The 16,493-nt window shown below is 40.3% G+C and overlaps 3 protein-coding genes across 4 annotated transcripts; 1 reads left to right on the top strand and 2 right to left on the bottom strand.

The window, feature by feature from the left end:
• Positions 1-1,247: 1,247 nt before the first annotated feature.
• Positions 1,248-2,966, bottom strand: ppp1r3da (protein phosphatase 1, regulatory subunit 3Da). 2 transcript variants are annotated; one of them, XM_083919428.1, is made up of 2 exons: positions 2,924-2,966; positions 1,248-2,275 (listed from the first exon to the last, which is right to left on the bottom strand). In XM_083919428.1, exon 2 carries the CDS (start codon positions 2,245-2,247, stop codon positions 1,330-1,332), a length of 918 nt encoding a protein of 305 aa, XP_083775554.1. In that variant the 5' UTR covers positions 2,248-2,275; positions 2,924-2,966; the 3' UTR covers positions 1,248-1,329. The 2 variants fall into 2 exon arrangements, with proteins under 2 accessions (XP_083775554.1, XP_083775553.1); XM_083919427.1 differs by lacking the exon at positions 2,924-2,966 and adding an exon at positions 2,606-2,653.
• Positions 2,967-3,131: 165 nt separating this feature from the next.
• fam217ba (family with sequence similarity 217 member Ba) lies at positions 3,132-6,826 on the top strand. Its single transcript, XM_083919435.1, has 4 exons — positions 3,132-3,583; positions 3,695-3,794; positions 3,933-3,997; positions 4,100-6,826. The coding sequence occupies exons 1-4, from the start codon at positions 3,477-3,479 to the stop codon at positions 5,523-5,525; spliced, it is 1,698 nt and encodes a 565-aa protein (XP_083775561.1). The 5' UTR covers positions 3,132-3,476; the 3' UTR covers positions 5,526-6,826.
• A 278-nt stretch (positions 6,827-7,104) lies between these two features.
• Positions 7,105-10,974, bottom strand: ttll9 (tubulin tyrosine ligase-like family, member 9; the record flags this gene model as incomplete). Its single annotated transcript, XM_083920542.1, has 12 exons — positions 7,105-7,175; positions 7,718-7,842; positions 8,089-8,202; positions 8,558-8,754; positions 8,890-8,948; positions 9,558-9,645; positions 9,794-9,834; positions 9,996-10,086; positions 10,189-10,257; positions 10,376-10,561; positions 10,641-10,752; positions 10,862-10,974. The coding sequence occupies 12 exons, from the start codon at positions 10,972-10,974 to the stop codon at positions 7,105-7,107; spliced, it is 1,266 nt and encodes a 421-aa protein (XP_083776668.1).
• Between the last annotated feature and the right edge of the window lie 5,519 nt (positions 10,975-16,493).

The raw sequence follows: 16,493 nt of genomic DNA, 5'->3' as shown, positions 1-16,493 counted from the left end.
AACGTTAATTGCAGTCTATCCAACCCCGCAGGCAGTTGACGTCAAATAGTTCACACGTTATCTAACGTTAGCTAGCTAAACGTAACCGTTGGCAGGCTAACGTATCACATCATTGTCAACAGTATTGACATATCACTACTTTAGATAACGTTGTAGCATAACGGACATCATACTGTTGTACACAGAGGTTAAGCTAAACCAACCTTTCTTCTTGTTAACTGACGTTTAACCTATCGCACAATCAACGTTAATGGAGTTTGTGGAAAGAAACATTACCGACGTTAACGTTCAGCAGCCAATGTTTAATTATAACCGTTGATTTTATTTTTTCTTATAACGTTACTTACCGTGAGGTCGATGACGTTACCTACGTTAGCCTAGTTTTGAGAAATATAGCGCCAAACGCGCGAAGTAATTTCATTCATCGCGCATGCGCATGACAGGTCGCTGTCCACCCATAGTTTTCGGTCGACTTGACCTTTGACGACTGATTATTATTATATTCCCAGACCCATTTTTTAACTGAAAATTCAGACAGACAAACAGACAAACTTTTTGGAAATATTTTGACATTAACAATATATGTTGAACAGTTTTTTTTAGGAAGACTAATAAAAGAAAGCTCAAATAAAACCCATGGAGTCACAGAATCTGGTAGAAGCCAGGAGAACAGGGGGACTTAAGGTTTCAGTAAGAATATAAATTACACTACAACAAAATATAATTCAAGAAAAGGCTGGACATTATGTGGAACTGCTTTATTGTTAAACAAAATAAACATTTATTATTTCATTAAAATTGTATCTATTGCATGGTAATGGCATTTCTTTGACAACATTTGGCAAACAAAATAAACACTATACAGAACGTGGCTCCGCAGACCAGATTCCTGTATTGTATACAAAAGTTTTGTCAGATACCCAGCTGGAACACTGGCATTCTACTCGATTATACTGGATATTTATGAAACATTTAGTGAGTGTCACTTCCATTTAATCTGTCCACATTAAAGTGCATTTTCTTAAATAGTCAGGAAAATGAAATAATACGAGTGCAATTTAAAAAAAGAAGAAGAAAACTCAAAAGTAAGAAAGTGGCACTAAAGTTGGAGTCAGGTAGAAGTGCATAGGTGTTTGTGTTAGTTATTCTGACTCAGTCAGTCCAGTGTTGAAAGTCAGACATTTTCAATACAACTAAACTCAAATAAACCCTCTAAGCCTCACAAAAAATAACATTGTGTGTCACACTGAAATTATGCCTATTCAATAGGTCTTGCTGACAACAGTCAGAAAGTGCTCTAAATAGATTTCTCTACCTTTAGTCAGCATCCTAAATAAAGTGCACCATGCTGTCCTCACATTCTTTTGGCACAGTGAGCTTGTAGTTATGGCAAACTAACTTATAATTCTCTCCATCATTATTGTCCCAGTATTCAGCCCCACCTACTTTGTATTGAATGGCAAACTGTAACACTGCTCCTGGCTGCAGGAATGGAGGAACAGGCAGGTGGAAACGAAATGTATCACAACTGAGCTGTCCACCTCCTCCTTCACGGGTCTTGGTGATGGTAGAAACCCAAGAGGCCTTAGTTTCTGCACAGCTCTTCCACTCTGTGAATGAATAGTGGGCTATAACATCTTTCTCAAAGTCCAAATTTAGGACTTGGGTGATTCCGATGACACCCAGTTCAAAACACAAGACTCTCTCCAAACACACTTTCTGCTCATGGAGGCGATGCAGGAATCCTTGCTGGTCGCCAGGTTGCTGGGCAAACACTGGCTTCAAGTATGGCAAAGATATCTCCAGATGCCTTCCATCTGCCAACTCTGCACCCATCAACAACCTAAAGGCAACATGATGTGGTACAAATGGATCCTCTCCAGATCTGAAAAGCTTGACGTCTTCCAGGTCGAGCCCCAAAGAGTCAACGAAGCGTACGCCAACATGTCTGCATTGCTTCTTCTTCTCTGTGCCGGAAGGCAGAGAACGGGACCGTTGTCTGATAATGGGTTTAGGTGCGGGTTCACAGGAGTGACTGCGTTGGAACTCTTGTCCCTTTGGCTGAGACACTCTGGGGCTTGGCGGGCGGATTGGAATTGGCTTCTTTACTGCACTAGGTTGGTCAGCTCGAAGCATTTCAGTCAGGTTAACGGTCATACAGGGCCTAGATACACTGCTCTTAGAGCTGGATGTCTCCTCCTTTGACAGGGGAATCCTGTCATGTCCAATGAACCACCCTCTATCCATATTCTATGAGATCTGGTGTCCTACTCACCTGGAAAAAAAAGTTGTAAAGGATAATTTATTAGTATAATAAAACATTAATCTCATGTATAGCATAATAACCCCGTTGTAACTTCACGGTAATCTTTTTTATTTATCCATTTTTACCTAAAATGAATTATGTTGGGCTGCAAATTTGACTAGAACAACTATGTTGTAAATATGACAAGACGGAAACCAACAGTCCCAGCAGGAATACGAGAGTGGGCGTGTACTGGGAGTACGTGCCTGAATGCATGCCATACAGCCTATTTCTCTCTCTCTGTACAGTTGCATTACTTAAAATATGGTACAATAATATAAGACGTTGACATCACCTCACCATAAGCGTCTGTTTCATCTAAAGCTGCAGGGTATAGCCCAAGATGGGTCCTCCATTTAAAGTAGCGTTTATTAGACGTGCGCGTTCCTGTGCGTCACGGAGTCCAGGCTGTTTGCTGCGATCACGTAACTGGATCTGTAACTGGTAACCAGCTTCACAACTCTCAAACACACTAATGTACCTTCGGTGGAGATCGGCTAGTATGAGCGCAGTTAGCAGGAAGCGCTTTACGGACCAAAACATCCCAGACGTCGCATGGGAGATTGAGTAATTCAAGAATAGCAGCTGCGTTTGTGTGCATGGTTTATAACTTCTTACCTGAGCACAGTTTTTGGCCGTGTCGCCACTTGCCCTCTTCATTATGTATCAATAGTAAGCAGTACCAGCAAAGAGCGTTTGGATGTATCGTGTTAAAGAGGGACTGGTACTTTACTCCAAGTCCCATGATGCACCTCTGATGTCCTCTTCGACACAAGCGTCGAGCCAGTCAGCAGCAGGTAAACAAACCTATCTGCCTGGGACGGCGAGCCAAACAAAGCGTATGCGCTGTTTGACCGTCTTGCATTTTTAATGGAGAAGAGGATGGCAGTCGAAAAAGAGACACGTCTGCTGTCAACAATTTGTTAATAATCGTTGAAATCGTAATTCAACAGAGAGGCGAGTCGACGGCAAATTAGAGGGAAGAGTTTAACCTGCAACGAGACATCGACTTCTGCGCATGATGCATTGCAGCACTTTTGAGAAAATGGGTGTTTTTAGCCTCATTCTCAGAATAGAGTACATGATCAGAGACGTCGGTTGGGTTCTTTAGCTGTCGTGTCATTTGATTTGTGCTGGACTCAAAACAACACCCCATCTGGCGACCTGCAACATGGGGCCCATCATGCAGGAGCGCACAGCATCCACGGCACTGAAACGCGTCGTCTCCAAAGAGAAGATTCGGTTAAAAGATACTGAAAACAGCGGACCGGTAACCAGGTGGGCCTCGATTTTGACAGTGACACATCTTAGAATTAATTAAACTTGTCATGTTTTGCCTCGGGCTCAGGTTAGAGACGAGCCTGACAGATCACTATCATGTTTCCACAGTTCAAAGAAAGGTAATAAGATGAAGAAAGCAGTGGGTCAGATGAAAAATGGCCTCCCAGGACCAGGTCAGGATAAGGACACAGTGACAACAATACAGAAGGTGAGTGAATGGTATCCTGGTAAATTAAAGGGAGATCATGTCAACATTGTCCTTTTTACACGATATGGATGCTCCAGCATGTGCTGTAGGCTGTGTACAAAAATAATCAAACCAATTTTCATAATGATTATTTTACAGGGTGCACAGTCAAAAGGTGGCAGGGTCAAATCTGGCATTTCACGCAATACAAGCAAACTCTCCAGGTATGGGCTGTGAGGGGTTTGTATTCTTAATGAAAGCGTTGCTTCAAGTACAGTAAATCACTAAATCCCCAAGACGTTTCACACTCATCTGTCTCTTTTCAGCCCTGAAGAAGAAGGAGATTTGAGACCTCAATTCCGCAAACATTTATCCGTGCACAGGAAAGAGGAGCAACGTGAAAATCAACGGATTTCACAGTGCGGCAATGAGCTACACCCCAATCGTGGGGGGATGGGGAAAAATCGGCGAGCCCTCTCCCTGCCTCTCTCCCCAATATCAGGGCTACGACACATGCCAGCACACCCCCTAACACACTCCCCAGCCCCCACCCCAGAGGCACTACAGCAGCACTACAAGGATGAAGACACTGACAGTGCCAGTGATCTGTCAGACTCTGAGAGGTTGCCTGTACTACCCTCTCCCTGTACCCCCTGCACCCCTCCTCACCTCAACCTCCGGGCGGAGATTATCAACACTAATGACTTTCCCCCAGACTTCCCAGGACCTCTTGGGGCTGTGGGTGATGAAGATGAGAGCGACAAACCCTGCTACAGTTACCAAGACTTTCTGCCTCCTCCCTTCAACAGCTGGAGCCTCAGACAGCTTGCAGTTTTTCTTCATACAGAGGGCCGCGGTGCCCCTCGGCCCAAGCCTGTTGGGTCCTTAGAGAAGTACCTGGAGAAGCTGCTGCAGCTGGAGTGGTACCAGATCCAAACAGTGCAAGCAGAGAGCAATCGTCCGCCTGGGAGCCGTACAAGGCCACAGGGCTTCCCCTCTGCCACCACTGCTCACCCACCCAGGCCTCACACGGCTCCACCATCCCGACTCAACTCCCCTAAAGGGCTGCGGCACAGCCAGCGAGCCTTCCCATTTACACCAGTCAACAACCCCCCATCACCCGCTTCAGCCCAGCAACAGCCCTCCCGCTTTCCAGTTTGCCCTCACTGTCACATTCGCTACCCATTGTGCAATGGAAGCTGCTCGGCCTATGCGTACCAGCGCCACTCAAGGCTCAGTCCACTGCTAGAGCGAAGAGCCAGACCTGGAGCACCAGTGAAGAGGAGCAGCAGCGAGACCCGAGCAACCTCAACAGAGGGTAGAAGCCCAGGAGGACAAGGTGGAGTACAATGCGCAGGAGGAGCCCAGACCCCAGTTAGCCCCTCAGCTGGAAGGAGTCATCTCAGGCACATGCAGGCCACAGGCAATATCCGTAAGCAGCCCCAGGAATCTGGAACTAACCCAAACAGCAGAGGCCAGGTGAGAAAAAGCCGCGTCAGAGCTAATTCTGAGACAGATGTTAAAAAGGAACCTGGTAGCAGCAAAGCAGGTGGTGCAGAGAAACGGGCAAGTAAGAGAGAGGTCATCACCTCCAAGAGGGTAGAGAAGGACTGGCAGAGGACAGAGGCAGTAGGTCAGGCCTCCAAAACTGCCATGAAAAGAGCTGCTAAAGAGCCACAGTCTCTCTCCAAAGCTCCGCTTAATAGTAAGCAGAATGGCAAAACAAAAAATGTACACTTTGTTGCAAAGTAACACCTATAAACCCCACAGTATAGTGCTTTACTTAGTGGCTACAGGAGCTTGAACCTATGCTTGCTTTCTGTGTAATCTGTGTAGTACTAACATGTTGTAACTGTTGTACAGCAGTCTAAGTCAGTCACTGATGTAACAGCCTTATAAAGGTCAAAACTATCAAGAGGTTGAGCAGCTAGAATAGAGATAAAACAGCAATGATTTCAAAGCATATAAGTAGAATTATACTGTATTTCATTCAAAATGTACAGGAAGTATACGGTCGTAAGTGTTTGACTGTGTTTGGACGGAAGCACTACTAGGATTCTAAAAACACAGCTTTTATGTAAATTGAATTCTGCTGCACTGCACATCATCTCTTTGTACACTACTAATGTTGAAATAGGCATAAAATAAGCATCTACTCATCCATCGGACAGCTTTCAGCATAAGTATTCCATAGTGAAGTTTAACACAGCTCATTACATTTTAGTCATCAAATACATCCATAGCCGTTGCTAGTGGAGTTTGTGATGTTGGAATGTATTTGTTTTCAATGCTCTTAGTTGATGTTGCATTTTATCTTTTCTTTGGTGCCTCATGTTTAAAACATACTGTAAATTCGGTTAAAGCATCTTTCGCTGAAAAGAAGGAGGCGCAATGAGTGGCGGTGTAATGCAGTGATGTAATTGGTTTCAGACATATTTGTGCAATTGTTTGAAATTTTTGGTTACAAGGGCTTTTCATGTTTGAACAGCTTGAATTGTAGTCTATGAAAATATACTGTATTTTGCATAGAGCTGAGCTATTTCTATTATTGAAGACAGTGTAATGTTTGCTACGAATGCCTATTTTTCCAAATTTTATATACCATAGTTATATTTATGAAAAGTGGTGTGGTTGAATTGCAATCATCGTTATGTTTACATTGTCATGCACAAATAGAAAATATTTAGAGCTGAACGTAGCTCAATGTCTTCTGGGCTGTACCATTGGTCGTCACGGTGATTCAGTGGAATTTCAACACATCATAGCTGTTATGCTGTAACATGGTAATATCAACATATCACCTCCATATCCCACTGCTTATATGAAGTCTGTAGATCATTGTGTTTACATCAGAGTGTCTTATCTGTTTGTTGTGATTTACCATATGCATTTGATTCATGGGAACACAATGTAAATAATGTGATATGTATTTAGATTGCACCTCTTTGCTTAATATTCATGTAAAGTATCAAAGCCATAGAAAAGGGGCAATACTATTATAAAAGTGTACATTATGTTGACACGCACGCAGAAAGATTGTGGTATGTATTTTCTCAGTGTTGAATGCGAGTATTTGTAAGGCATATAAATAAATGTTTTGCACTCAAGGTATATTCATCCATTGGTCATTCTTTGGAACACAAAAAGAAATGGTACACAGTTCATAACTGTATTTCTGAGAGACTGCTTGAATCCCAAACTTAAGCAGCCTTAACTCGGCAATCGAAGATTTACAAGGTTTGCTGTAGTTTGAGAAGAAAATGTTTCATTCACTTGCATATTCACATTTCTACCTCCACCTTAGTACAGGGACATAAAAATGATGAGTGTTTTACATCCTCTTCTGTCCTGGAAATGGTTTTAGGAGCCGACGAAGCTGCTTCTCTCTGTCATTCACACACCCTGCAACAAATGACAGGTATATACTTTATTTTCAGCAATTATGATGTAATAGGAGAATGATAGACTTTTCCACATAATATCCATGGTCTCAAATGTATGTATGCTTTAACACATTTATCACATGGTTCCCACAAGTCCTTGAAGGTTGTGAATTTATTTGGGGAAATCAAGGCCTTGAACGTTTTTGACATAAATAGACACAAGTCACGGAAAGTGCTTGAACTTATATATCTTTTGCATGGATAGGTTGTTTTGATATTCTTTTTAACTTAACCTTAGTAAATAGGCTATGTTCCATGTGTGTCTCCTGCAGTTGTGTAATTGTTTCACGCACCAGTCTGCTAGTTCTCATTATAAAAACTCTGTTGCAACAGTAATTAACCTTGATCCATGTCTCTACTATCCTGTGTTGGATCCTTGGATGTTCTGTTAAGGTGTGGCCCTATAATTAGAATGCAGTGCATTTTTTTTTTTATTAATCTAAAAAAACCTGAGACGTTTGTTGCCTTATAAAGTTTGCATTAGCAACACAGTCAAATTACCTAAGTGTGTATTGGCAGTGAAACATGAACTGCCAAATGTTTCGAGGTTGACATCCTCTCTATAGACAGGCCCATCGTTCCACATGAGATCATAGCCACCAACCCTTTTCTCCTTGCCAGTCAACCTAATGAGAAAAAAAAACCCACAATTAATTAGAATGCAGCACTACTGTGGCAGAAATATATAACATCGTCTGTTGTACAGCATTGACCTTGTAATCTGAGGGAAATTGTAGTAAATTGATTACTGTTAAAATTACAATCTCTAAAGAGCATCTTCCTTCCCATGTTCTTAACTTTCAAATGTACCAAAACCCCGTATTATACTTTAAAATGTGTATAGATTGGTGAATTTACAGAGAGGGCTTTACCTTCCCTCCATATCAACAACATTCAAAGTGTCTTCCAGCAGCCGGCACTTCATCTCGTAATCCTCTTGACTACTGGGTGTGTGTGACGGAGAGGCGTTCACCTCAATTAACCACCTGCAAGAAGAATTCATGAATGCTACAGTGCTTGCATTGGAGAGAGGAACTGTCAGGGGTGAACGTTTTGTTTACAGCAGGATTAGTACATACCTTTCGATTGTTTCATATGCCCCTAAGATTTATGAGGTTAGTCATACCTGTTCATGTCTGGAGCCTATCACTAGCAGATTTACTGCTTTGTTTTTTTTTTAATTTTCCAGGAAGGAGAGTCAAATGTGTGACATGTTCACTTGTCTGTGCATGTGCTTGTCTGCACTTCTTTGTGAGAATGCATACCTGTGTTATTTGATATGTGTAGGTGATGATGCACCATGTTGCCTTGTTTACAGTGTATGACCGTATGAGCACTTACGGTTTGAGGTTCTGATCCAGAAGAATGTCGTATCCATAAAGCTCAAAGCAGTGTTTGTCATTTATAATGACCTTTTGTACACTCTGCAGACTGCGCACAAAGATGTTATCCATCTCTTTAAACAGGGTTTCTACCATCTCTCTGCCGTGTTTTGCTGTCAGGTATCTTCGAAGCTGTTGCATTTGCCACTTACATCCCTAGTTAGAGATAAATAAAATAACAGGAGTAAAGAGCAGATATAATTGGTTAAATGGGAGACCTTGCAGAAAACTTACAAAAATATGCAGCAACCTGACCTTTGAGCAATTCTCTGAAGTTCTTGAATTACATACCTTTTCAGGATCATAGTCCGGCGCTGTTTTCTGAACAGCCACATTGGTAAGGTGCATATCTGAAAAAAGGCACTAAGTAGAATTTCTGAACTTAAAATGATGTAATGAAGCCTTCCGTGGGGATGTGGATGAAAGCGACAAAATTAGGAAACAGCAGCCTCAGAAATTGGGTCAAACCATGCTATTTTAAACAGACTTTGCCTGAATATTTAATTCGACAAATGGCTCAACTTGTTAAGGGATAACTCAGAACTCACATATCAGAACCAGACTGATCACACAAAGTATGTGCATTAACTTTTGAATTTCAATTTCATTCAATTTTATTTACAGTGCCAATTCATAACAAAAGTAATCCCAGGACACTTTACATATGGAGTAGGTAAAGACCACACTCCATGACTTATTTATGGTTTACATAGACCCAACAATTACCCTATGAGTAGCAATCTTGTGCACACAGTGGCAACGAAAACCTTCCCTGTAACAGGCAGAAACGTCGAACAGACCCATTTCTAAGAAGGACGGCCATTTGTTTTGACCGTTGGGGGGGAAGAAGAGGAGAGAGAAAGAGAGAAGAGACAGACAGACAGATGGACAGAGAGAGACAAAGACGTACACAAAGAATAAAGGGAGAAAAAATGTAATGGCAGTGAAAAAAAGGATACACTTGTCATCAATACTGCTGAGGGAGAAACGAGTGCTTGAGAAGCGGCCAAAGCCGTCCCGATACAGCCAGGCCTTCAAAGGAAGATACTGAAACACAAATACACATGCACACACACACACACACACACACACACACACACACACACACACACACACACACACTGATTATGGATATGTATGCAGCAAAACTGACATTTTGTATAAAACATAATGATTTACTAGGTTCAGTACGTACTGATATGACCAGCACATAGACCCTCAGGTCAAATTTCCTGCCTGCGGGGACAAAAAGGATTAAATGTAAGCAGTGAGTATTTGTGATTTTTTTTTGTTTTGTTTTGTTAAGGAATTATTAGCAAGTTTCGATGGTTTTATCATGAAATTGGATTTACAGTACAATAAACTGTAAACTATAAATGTTTTATTGAGTTTATTACCATTAATTAGGTAGGGGTTCTCTATATAGCGTTGTGCCACATAGCTTTCCACTTGAGCTGCATCTTTCTGTTCCTCTGAGCGGGTGCCATCCTGTGTAAACACCAAATTATCCTTGTGAATATGTGGGGATGTGTGTTTGTTTTTAGTAATTTAGTTTACATCTTATTCCTTCATGAAATAAAGATCCATTACCTTCTTCCAATCCATGATGTCTTTCAGTTTCCTGAACAGGAAAATGCCTTTTCCTTGAGATTTTGCCACCTAAATAAACACAGCAGTTATTTTTTATGACTTAAATGCAATTTGGTGGTAACTTCATTTTAGTTTCTGAGGACATCCAAATACCAGATAAAAAAATCTATTGTCTACTTAAACTAACCGGCTTCATGATCCAGGTGCTGCCAGGGCTTCTTTTGAATTCCTCTACAAAGAGATGATATTCACTGGGAAGTGCAAAGGTGCAGGGGAAAAAATCACATTTGGATGCCTCCATGCGGCCAACATCCCTTTCAAGATTTTTACGGTATCTTTTGAGGTTTTTCACCATGAGGTTTTTGCGAGTCAGCTGTAACATAAAACATAGAAACACTGAAAAACCTCCGGTTTATAGTCTCAAAGCCTGGTAGACTGATGTGCTGCCTCACCTCATAATGGTTGCGAAAGTGGTTTATCCTTACATGTTCCTCCATGTAGGAATGATCAAAATTCTCCCTGAGCCAGCCCACATCACACCAGTTGAAGTCCCATTCTCCTTCACTGTGAGAAAAAGAGTAGATACATGACTCAAGGCACAAATCTGAGGGAGAAGAGAAGCTGGCTGATATGATGACGGACAGACAACACTACTTCAACACACTACACTCACTCTTTGACTTCAACCCAGCCTGGTCTTTGGCGCAGGACATCCTGTATGGTGTTGAGTAGGCCACATTTGTAACGCACACTACTTCTTCCCTCCCTGAAGGAACATTGTAACATGTTACCAATGCTGTCAATGTTCATTGTTTTTTTCATTCTACAACACAGGATTGCAAAGTAAATGCATTGGGATTAACTGTTCATTTACAACCAACTTAAGAACTCAAGACTCACCGCTCCTCACATTTGTTATAGTCATATGAACCTTTGTATCCAGATGTCTGCAAAGGTGATGAAAGCAAAACAACACATAGCTTAATTCCCCATACTATTAAGTGCTTTGACACTAATGAAAGGGAAACATGCAAGCTCTCTCCTAGATGCACAAAAGGAGATGAAATTGTTTGAGGACCCCTAGCAACAACAAAATAATTTAGATTCATTACTAATTTTTTTTCTAGCCACTTTTATTTGTTACATTTTTTAAATACAATTTAAGTTACCCTTTTTATCCAGTGTGCCTTGTATGTATGGTGAGAGGTGCTATTGTCATGCTTTCTATGCTATGATATTGCATATGAACTTCTCTTAAAAAAAAAGTTGAATTAACAGCTGAACAATGCAAATCGATCAGCAACTCCTTTGCTGCTTACTAGCTAGCTAGCTCCCTAACCCCAATACCTAATTATTTCAAACAATGTAAAGTCGTATAACCATTTATGTTATTTATGGATAACGTTAGGCCTATTCAGTAACGCTCGATGATGCCACTTAGCTAATCCAAGCTAATCTAATGTTGGGCCTACGTCACATCTATTAACGTTATATTGTCAATAAAAAAACAAATTAACCAATAAAATGTATGCACTGTGCTTTCTATTTACCTTATACTTTGACATGGATGCGTAGGTTATGAAATACTAGAAAATCAGGATAGTGATAAGTGATAAGTAACATCTGCTAACGTTAGTCAGCAGCTAAGCTAGCTAGCCCTAGAAGTGTTTGACCATAGACTGTGTTTGACAACTGTTGTCATGGTAACCGCATCACCAAACGACAAGGGGAGGAGTACGTGTGTCTGTTGCTTCTACAGAAGCTGATGAACTTGTCAGGTTAGTTTAATATTAACAGTAGCCTATAAAACGAAGCATTTATTCTGAAAACGAAAACAACAACAACAACAAAACGCACCTGTCAAGTAGAAGTCAAGTTTGCATGTGTTTATTTATGATTATATCCTATTATTTTCAAAAGAAGGTTAACGCTTCAACTGAATCACAGAGATATAGATAAGATATTTTACACAAGCTGCATGTGTTTAATAATTCTTATAACAATGATAAAACATGATAGGCCTATCAAACTAATTTGAAAATATTAATTTGAAAAACAAATTTCGGGAATGTGGAATCGATGGTAAATTTGCTGATGAATTTTTGCTGATGTGGGTTTGGTCAGTAGGCTATGATTTATAAATGTTGTTGACATTTTATTTTATTCAGTCTATTTATCAACTTTTCAGATAAAGCAGTTCCTAATCCACCAGACATTAAAAGCCTGCAATTCTCAGAGGATTGTATTTACATAAACAACATTGCGTTAACAGTATTAGAGAAACTATTGGCTTTATAGGCCAATTGTATTGCAGCAAAACATTAGTTATCAATAACCCTCAATTTAAAATCACCACTGAGTGGCGCCAAAACATCATCTAACAAACTGAGTGGAATTGTCCCTTTTTTGTAGCATGCAGATTTTTCCTTTATTATCTGATAATCCTACTTGATCAATGAAATGGCACATCTGCTTATTTACTTATATGCACCAGTTTGTTTTGTATCTCAATAGATAGCTAAATACAGTAGGAAAAACTTGTTTTAACTTGCAAGTTGGTTTTCTGACATAACTAAAGGTATCAAATGGTGATTGAAATGTGAAATCCACTCAAATAGTAACATTGTTTAACTTTTGCCCATCAAATATTTTACATACTTTTCTACATTTACTGCCATGTGATCCACAAATAAAACACTATGAGAGAACATATGGATTTTTGTTTCAAATGTTGAACCTTTCTATGATTTAAGATAACAAAAAGGCGAAGGGCAAATGGCCCAGTGACTGCGATAACAGTACACGATTATGTAAGAAAACAGCCTGCAGTAGAGAGCGCTGGATCATTCTTAACATTTGACCTCTGAGGGCTAGAAAAGACTCTCTGTGGAACGTTGAGAAAACACTTCCCTGCATACTCACATCCTCACACATCATCATCTAATGGCTAATAGATTGCATCTAATTTGTTTACGTTTGGCACGGTGCTTTAAAGTGCCACGGCGCATTACTTTCCTAAAAAGAATTAGCTGGTACATGTCTGATTGATCCTTTGGCTGTTGTTTTTATTTGATAACATCATGCTTGGTTGAGAATCTTCCCTTGTTCTGAATGATTATAACACCACAATCAGTTCATAAAAGCAAAACATTTACATTTATTGCTTTAAACCCCTTAATGTCAATTCTGTAAAAGGAACTTACACCTGAGGCAGATTCCTCGGCAAAGCTAAATAAATGGGTAGATTACGGTCTCCTATGCTGTAGCTGAGCATTTCCTCTTTCTCAGCCACCCACCACTGACCAAACAATCAACCATAGTTTAGACTGGAGAGGGCTTTGAATTGAATTTGAATGTATAGTTTGGCTAGCTATCGAAGCGTCAAAGAACATAGGCCAGGCCTCTCAGCAGTGTGTAATAGGGTGACTCTACTAGCTCAGCCAAAATCATCTCAGAACTTCCTTACCATGCATAGTAGGTATAAAATAAGTACTTTATTATTTTTCATATACATTACAGCTGTTACAAGACATAAGATGAACTGATTGTGCTGTCATATAGCCCAGTAATTTTGCTTTGAGGCCCTTTTCTAACAATAGTAAAGATGAAGAAAGGACATGCAGCCTAGTAAAATGTGGCTGTACTTATACATTTCATATATCCAAAACAGCTGGCTATAAGATGGTATCAATTTCTTTCAGACTTCATCAACATAACCTGGTTGTCTTAGGACAAGAAAAGCATATACAGTACTTTGTTTGATCATGCTTAAGTGTTAGTTTGCTCTCCAAAAAAGTGTCACTATATATTTCCATGTCCTTCAGATCAACTCTAGGTGTCATATTTGATGACTGGTTGGAATAAACAAGAACTTTGGCATGTGGGGAATTGATAACTGACTGAAATTATCCAAATGGATGTGAAGAAATTGTGTCATATTTGCAGAAATCCACTCAACTCATTGTAAAAGTAATGTGACAAACCCAATAAGATCAGAGTTTGACAACACAATTTAACAAGACATGTGTTTAAAGGCCATCCGAGCATAAGGCAAAAGTTTGTTTTTATTTCTCAGCTTCTCACACTTGTTCAGATATTCTTATGTTGCAGGGGAAAAAAACATTTCATCAAACACACCATTTTACAACATTTTTCTCTTTAATAAACTCAATATAGTACAATTACTGCAGCATCCCTTCATGGCTTCCAATGCCTGGAGTTTCCATTTACATCACAGCATTTTAAATTCCATTCTCCATTCTTGTTTTTTTCACTCCATGCCTTTCAAGACCCAGCCTCTGCAAAAGTGTGTTTCTTAAGCCCTGAGGGTTAAACCACAGATGCAAATCAGGGGTCAACCTGTCCGCAGGCTTTAATTCGAAGAAGATTTCCTCCATTTGTGTCTGTGCAACGGTCTGTTTGGAAGTCATTCTTCAGGGAATTGATATCAGTCCTAGCTATACCTATTATTCTTATAATTTTGGCTAACCACACATTTTTTTCCGTATGCAACATGAAAAAAACAACTCCATGGTCACCAGTATCTTGGAATGGAAATTGTGTTCGAGGATGGCCTGTCTCTTTCAAACATGAAGCCTGTGTGTTTCATAAGCATTTCAATTTGATACTGTTGATTTTACAGAGTTGCTTGTGAATAAATCTCAATGACACCCCTCGGCAGCCCACAGGCCATACAATTCCCGGGGGGAAATAATCATCAGTCCTGGTAAATGATTTACTTCTCAACAGTGACCACAAAGCAGGAACTCTATCTGAGGGCATCAGCTGTTTTTCATTAGGAAGGGATCTTGCTGACTTGAGAGCGAGATATTCCTCACCTTGGAATGATGTTCTGTTTGATGGAAAGTTCAGCTGAGCCATAGATGTTTCTGCTGTCCACCCCGTTCAAGCCCCTCTTCACATGTACAGCAAATGCTTGGTATGTCATAGATAGAAGCAATGTTGAGTAAGGGTAAAGCTTTGAAGTGTGAAAGGCTAAAGGGGGCAATGGGACTGAGGCGATACAGGCCATCTGTACGGTATAATTTGCAAGGAAGTGGGCGCCATAGTTTGAAGTCAAACCTGCCATTGTAACATGACAGATTATCTGTGTCCCTATTTGTTATCCCTCTATATACTTAACTACAAAGAATATTCCACCAGTGCTGCTACTAAGTGTACTGTGAATTTAACTGACAATCTGTCTGGAAATGACTGCTCTCATAGCAGGCTTTTTTAAAGGTGCACATCCTCTCATTTTTCTGCAATTTCCCAGCTTGGGATCAATAAAGTATTTCTATTCTACTCTATTCTATTCTATTCTATTTATTGTCTGACCTAATTAGATCCGGCCCACTGAAACAGAATAATAAAGGATATCCTGGTCTTCTCCTATGGGAGACAATAAAGTAACCTTTTGGGTTCTGAGGGTAGGAAAGAAATTAAGAGCAGGCAGTGTTGCTTTTGACTGTATTGAAAAAAGTGTTCATGTATCAGTGGCTCTGTATCACAGCTCCATCACAAAGATCAATTCCTTTTCCGTGCTTCATTTTCTCACCGTTATCGGATGTGAAGAGCCATTTTACATCACAGTACCCTGTGTTCATTTCAACAGGCTTACATATCTGCAGCCTCTGAGATGTTTATGCTACCGGTTTATTGTTTCTATGCTCCCTACCTCAGTAGCTCCACAGCACTCCAGGTGTAATTACTTTGCAAATCTCAAGGCTTTGCACACCTCAAATGCTTTCTGATAAAACATATGAGGAGGCCAAGAAAAACAGGACCAAGTGGCAGCTGAAATCCTCTTGAGATGTATTCCATTCCTGCATGTCTCTTAAATCCATAATAAGTTTCCCGCTGCCCTATGCTCAACACTACGCAAGCAGATGTTGGAAGTGAACGTGCAGTATACATATACTGACATATGATGGGAAACCACATGTCAGACTGCTTGAGATAAAACAAGCAGAAAAACAGATGGAACACTTTCTATAGAATTATTTCAGAAATCTGAGAAATGCCAGAAGGTTTGCTGTTGTGAAAAACAAGTCCAGAATGAGCTTTTATAATAGCTTTGCTAACAAACGTGAGCTAACTGTCTTAACCTGTGTTACATGTGGTGCATATTGCAATGGAAATCAGAGTGGTGTCATGAAATGAGGGCTATTACCTCAATTCATTTTTATTATCTTGATCAGCTATGCCAAATCAATGGAGATTTGGTATTGCATATGTGTATGTTTTAACCATCCATGATCATCTGGGTTCACACTGCAGCATAAGATTCACCAGCCCAGGTCCTT

The sequence above is a fragment of the Echiichthys vipera genome (assembly GCF_963691815.1).
Source record: "Echiichthys vipera genome assembly, chromosome: 9".
Taxonomy (NCBI): Eukaryota; Metazoa; Chordata; class Actinopteri; order Perciformes; family Trachinidae; genus Echiichthys; species Echiichthys vipera.
Note: the sequence above shows the minus strand (reverse complement) of the source record. Positions and strands in the feature narration are given on the sequence as shown.

What these genes read in the sequence shown, in the direction of transcription:
- ppp1r3da (XM_083919428.1), bottom strand. Translation starts at nt 2,247, where the DNA reads ATGGATAGAGGGTGGTTCATTGGACATGACAGGATTCCCCTGTCAAAG.
- fam217ba (XM_083919435.1), top strand. Translation starts at nt 3,477, where the DNA reads ATGGGGCCCATCATGCAGGAGCGCACAGCATCCACGGCACTGAAACGC. An exon ending in AACAGCGGACCGGTAACCAG is followed by an intron (nt 3,584 to 3,694) that starts GTGGGCCTCGAT and finishes ATGTTTCCACAG; the next exon opens with TTCAAAGAAAGGTAATAAGA. An exon ending in CAGTGACAACAATACAGAAG is followed by an intron (nt 3,795 to 3,932) that starts GTGAGTGAATGG and finishes ATTATTTTACAG; the next exon opens with GGTGCACAGTCAAAAGGTGG.